General features: G+C 38.4%; 1 protein-coding gene across 1 annotated transcript in view; it reads left to right on the plus strand.

Moving 5' to 3' along the window:
• The window catches only part of vwa8 (von Willebrand factor A domain containing 8), a 163012-nt gene extending 157357 nt beyond the window's left edge, over positions 1–5655 (plus strand). Inside the window, exons 43-45 of the mRNA XM_052143089.1 lie at positions 2546–2644; positions 3494–3732; positions 4754–5655. Of these exons, the coding sequence (XP_051999049.1) occupies positions 2546–2644; positions 3494–3732; positions 4754–4862 (447 nt within the window). The 3' untranslated portion in view covers positions 4863–5655. The remainder of the gene's footprint in view (positions 1–2545; positions 2645–3493; positions 3733–4753) is intronic.
• The last annotated feature ends 345 nt before the right edge of the window (positions 5656–6000 follow it).

A 6000-nucleotide genomic window follows, 5' to 3' on the forward strand; every position in this document is an offset into this window, starting at 1 on the left:
CCACGCAGAATGTGAATGGGTTGGGGCACCCCATAAAAAGAAGGGAAGTTATTTCTTAAATGTAAGAAATATGCTGTAGCGTTTCTTCAAGAAACATCTTTCCCCGCAGGAAGATGGGAAATTTGGGAAGATATGGGGTGGACATTTTTTCTTTAGTGCTGGCTGAAGAAAGAGCTGGGGAGTCATTACACTGATAAGTATTTTACAACGTTTATGTTGTTTGTTGGCTTCTTATCATGAATAAACTCTCCCGCTGCTATGTGCGTGGGTTTGTGAAAGAATTTTGGGATCGTAGTTTCATTCGGGCACAAATAGTCATGTGTTTGATGCACCTGGTCTGCAAACAGTCATGTTTGTGCACTTGACATTAGTGTATGCACTTAACTTGCATCTTTGTTTCTACACGTCTCTGGCGTGCGCCAATGCTCGCCATGATTTAAGCTGAACTCAGAATCGATTCTGATTCTTTCGAGAATCGATTCAGAATTGTTTGAGTATGAATCGCGATGCATTACTGAAATAATTTTTTCCCCCACGCTTTCCTAATACGTGGGGTGACCTATATGAGAGTAGAGTGTTGAGATCCTTTGAACATTTGGTTCAACATTTTGGGATCCCCAGATCTCAGTTCTTTAGGTATTTACAACTGCACCATCTGCCCTGCACTAGTTTAGGGAGTAGCTCACACACCCCTAAAGTGGCAGATACTATGGAACTGCTGGTTACTGCTTTTGGAAAAGGTCATGAGGCATGATTGTATTACTCCCTGCTAATTCAGAGTCTGGTGGACGGAGCTTTAACTTCTATCAAGAGATTATGTGAGAAAGATTTAAACTTGGTATTGAAGGAGGGAGTGTGGGCTAGGATTCAAAAAAATATGTCAAGTCTGCATCTAGAGATTCAAGGGTGCGCCTTATGCAATTCAAGATTTTACATAGATTCTATTGAGCCCTCTCTAGATTGTATAGGCTTGGTCTTAAAGACACAACCACCTGTTGGCGATGCCAATCAGAAGATGGAGACACAACCCTTGCTTTGTGGGGGTGTGTTAAGATCCAAGAATTTTGGTTGAAAGTTCAGAGTTTTGTGTGTGACGTGTTGGGCAATCGGGTTTCATTTTGCCACACAGTCTGTATTTTAGGCGATGGGGCAGTCATCAAAATAGGGGATAAACACTCAAACAGTTTGGTTCTAACCAGTGTTATGACAGACAGATTGTAGGGGATTGATGTCGGCTGGAGCACCCTAATTTCGGGAGTGCGGAGATGTGGAGGGTGGCAGCTTTCGAGGAGGTGTCATCTAGAAGTCAATAGACTTTAAATAAAAAATGTTGGCCATAGGAATGTACATTTTCTATATTTAACTGGCTAAAATAAGGCTGAGCCTTTTGTTTTTGTAATCAGGCACACAGACTGTTGATTAAGGAGCACAGAATGAATTATTGGTTATCGTATCGGCCAAAAGTTCCATATTGGTGCATCCCTAATAAAATGAGGGGGATGCAGACAGCTTTCATGGTTGTGTGCTGTCTCCGTGTTTATATCCTGGTCTCCCAATGAACTCGCTTAGATGCACTCTAAAAATGGAATAGGCTTTCTGTGGACCCCCACACCTGGCCCCTCTCAAGCACAGGCCCAGGATAAAATGTCCAGTTGTACCCCCTTATCGGCGGCCCTGGTCCTCTCTATAATACAGATGCGACCAGCCAAAAAGCATGTTATACTGTAGACCTATTGGTTTCTTTATTGGAAAATAATGACTTTCAGTAGAATCAATTGTTTCATATTTTGCAAAGACTGTTGTGTGAAAACAAGATTATATTATGGAACTTCCTTTGATTGACTAAGTATTCATGAATGCAACTCAAAATGACAACAACCATCTATGTCCAGCATCTGTGCCGTCCAGCTTGAATTTAATCATTTAACTTTTTTTATCTCATCCTTTTATATTTTTTATAGTTTGTACACTTGACTGAATATATGTTTTTCATGATCTTAAAAAAACGTTTATCTTATTACTTTGTGATAAAATGTTTTAAATTAGTTTTGTAGACAAATATCAATTGTGCCTGCATAAACCTTTTTGTCAAAACTAAAATTTGAATTAGAACAAGTTGAAATGGATGGTTACAGAAATGCATCCTAGATATCATCTCATGAAGTTGGTTTGAGAGTTTGTTCAGAGTGTGTAGAGCTGTAATCTAGACTACTTTGAATAATCTAAAATATAAAATAGTTTTGATTTGTTTAACATTTTTGTTAATTAAATCATTTAAATACTTCCATTTTACACAGTTCAATGACTGACTAGTATTCTAAAATGTAGACAAAAAGCAATTATAAAGAATAAGTAGGGTGTGTCCAAATTTTTGATTCAGATTTGGACTGTATAATGAACAAAATTACTCAAAGGTGCACTTCTAATAATATTTTCTTCAAGTGTGTTTATTTCAGCATTGGGCATATCATTGTTTGTCTGCTTGTTATTTTCCTGGCGGCATTGGCTAACCCCTCTCCTCTTTCCTGTTATTTTTCCTTTGTAGTATGACATTATAGGACACTCAGGAGACGGTTTTGACATAGAACTGGTCAGATGTGACAAAGTACCCAAGAACAACAAGGAGAGGCTGAAGGTTTTGAAGGTAAAGAACTGAGCCTTGTTCCTCTGCTGCAGGAGTGACCTCATTTCATCTTTTTGTTTTGAAATCTATGCTCTTATGAATTAGATTCTGCTGACATAATAGCAGTATTTCTCCCAACATTCCATCTATTGTCTTATGTGACCACGTCAGGAAAAAATCCAAGAATAAATTCTCAGACATATGACTTCAGGGATTGGGTGACTGAGATGGACTGATGCACAATTGCAGCCTGATTGGGACCTTTAAAATGAACAATCTCCTTTCTTTTCAAAGCAAGATGCTACTAGTTGCATTTCAGCTCTGGTGTTTGTTACCAGTTGTTTGATCAGGACCATAGTGTCCCAGAGACAGTGTATGGAGGACAAGACAGACCACTTAATGGTATACCTCGAGGATGCTTTATTTGCTTTATCAGCTGTACCAGCTGTACTTGCATGCCTATTGAGCACAACAGTTGGGTTCTGAAAGTAAAAATACCATTACATTTCTCAATTTGAGTCATTCTCCCTATACAGTCTGAAACTACTTATATATTTTCATATATTTCAAGATTATGCAATAAACTTCAAATATATTTGGATCTGGTTGGTTTGACTTTTTAAATGCCTGTGGGGAAAATGAATAGGAAGAGTAGGCCACTGAAAAATTGGGTCACTTGCCTTAAAACGACTTTGATAATATGCCCTGAAAACAAAATGTTTAGCATATGTCTACATGTCCATACGTACTGAACATATACAGTATGTGTCTATATAGTGCATGTAGTACTAAACGAGTGAGACTGTAGGTTCTCTCAGGCAGCTGAATATGCATTAAAACCTCTTCTTTATATGTATTCCACTTTCCTAGACCATGCATGCCCACTCTCAGTTCTGTATGAGCGGAGACTACACACTGGAGGGCACCGAACACGCCGTAAAGGAACTGGCACTTGAAGAAGCTGATGAGCATTTTGTCATTGTGTTGAGTGATGCCAACCTGGAGCGCTACGGTATCAGTCCCGATCGATTCGCACGTGCCCTCACAAGTAACCCGCAGGTCAATGCCTTTGCCGTCTTTATTGGTTCCCTAGGAGACCAGGCAGACAGGTGAGTTTAGTGTCCCACAGCAGGCTGACTCAGTCTGCCACTAACTCTTCCAGTCATGTGTTAAACATTAGTGTGCTAGGTTAAATGTTAAGCCTGGATTAGAGCCATGGGGTTGTGTCACCAGTAGCATTTTAGGAAACTTGAAATGGCAGTACAAAAAAAACACATTGAGATCCCTAAGTTTGGTTTTGTGCTCCATGTAGCTGTGTTTTGAATGCAAGAACATGTCCACATGTTGTGGTCTTTAAAAATGATCAATAAACCCAATATTAAAGAACCAATATTCAAGTGGAAAAGTGTCAATTTCTGATTAAAATATCGGTCTATCTCTAAAAGTCAGTATGATAGATCGGGTTTGGAAACTAAATTGCATTTGCGTGCAGTGTGAACGAAGCCCAAATGTCCCTCTTAAACAAAAATATAGCCCATTTCAGTGTTGATTGCTGTTCAAAGTTTAAAATGTTTAGGAGACCACAGTAAAGCATAATGACTTAGAAATGTAATTAGCATTCCTTTTCTGCAGCCATATCATCTTTGCAGTGGCATGTATAATCGGCATGCCCCTTAAGTTTTATGGTTCATATAAAAAAAGACTCAATAGGCTTATGTACGGCTCTCTTTGGTGTATTGTTTGCATTATTTGCTGGATTTTGTGGGTCTTGACTCACAGAGGGCACATAAGGCACCACTGTGTTGGTAAAATACACAAGTCTTTTCATGACCACCGTGATTTAAAAAGCAATCGGCTCTGAACATGTGCCTTCTTTAAAGGGGACAAAATGACAGTAATGAATGATTAGTGAGGAGGGAGGGGCAGCAGTTGAGTGAAAGGAGATGGGCGGCACTTTGCTTTCAGCTCTTCTTAACCAACAGGCTTTTCCCAAGACCCTGTATCTTATCAGAGCCTCACCGTGAATGACAGCCATTGTCTACAGTAGGAACTTACTAGGAAAAGCTCATTTGCATTGCTAATGTTTGATGTGGGGTCGTGGGGGCTCTTTTCTCTCTTTTTGAAATACAGGCTCCAGAAAACTTTGCCGGCTGGACGTTCTTTTGTCGCCATGGACACCAAGCAGATCCCTCAAATCCTTCAGCAGATTTTCAAATCCACCATGCTGTCTAGTGCCTGATAGAACTCCAGCAGTAGGGTGATTCTCAAGAAACATGCCTGTCACTGGCAAACCAGTGGTGATCACTGAATCCAGTGGTAACTGGGGGAATCTCGCAAAAAGACGTACAGGTCACATTTCACTTTAAAATCAAAAGAAAAATTAATTAAATCTTACATTCGGTAAATTAATTGTTTGTAGGACTTTTTGCATTCTGACATTGATTTACTGACCATATTAGCACGTTTTTACCCCAAATTCTCATTACCATATCCATCGGTGGATCTTTTGATTTTGGTTTGTGTGAATGGATCTTCTGTTTCTGAAACAAAGAGATTCCATTATAATCTTTACCAACAATCCCAGAGACCAGTCTGCCCTCAATACACCTTCAGTCACAATTCACAAGAGCCACAGCTTTGTGTGGATGGGTATCTCTCATATAAATCTATTGTAGTTTTATGTGTCAAGAGCCAAGTGTATGAGACTAGAATATTTGTACATGAAGTGTGCAATGATAGATGATGTTTAAACATAGCGCCCTCTCAGGCGAGTGCATTTGTTTGATTGTATGCTTAATAGGGCTGGGCAATACAGATAAATTATATCTTAATTTTTTGGTGATATATAATATAAATCTCAATATGTATGTATTTGCTCAGAAAAGGTTTCATAGCTTGTTGTTGTTGGGGTATATTTTCAGTCAGAGGAAGCAAAATGTCAACCAAACAGCCATTGTAACCAAGTAGATTCAGAATGTTTGATGCAAGAATTAAAATATAATAAAAATCTATGTAAAAATAATCAATGCATATTTTCCACACTGTTGTTACTGTTTAATCATTTTCCTTTACATGCAACAATATATAAAATAAAATACATATACACAGAATACGTATATACAGTAATAAACAGCAATATTTACCTATATATATATATATATAATGTATATATGGAGTGCTGTCAGTCGCTAGAAATTTTTATCGCATGAGTTAATTGCAATTAATCACTGATTTGAGTTCAGAAAATGTACTCTATACAGTGCTGTGGAAAAGTATTTGCCCCATCCTGATTTATTCTGTTTTTGTGTATTTTTCATGATAAATTGTTTTAGATCTTCAAATGAGAGATAACATAAAACAAAGGCACCCTGAGTAAA

The sequence above is a fragment of the Xyrauchen texanus genome, chromosome 14 (assembly GCF_025860055.1).
Source record: "Xyrauchen texanus isolate HMW12.3.18 chromosome 14, RBS_HiC_50CHRs, whole genome shotgun sequence".
In the NCBI taxonomy this organism is placed as follows: domain Eukaryota; kingdom Metazoa; phylum Chordata; class Actinopteri; order Cypriniformes; family Catostomidae; genus Xyrauchen; species Xyrauchen texanus.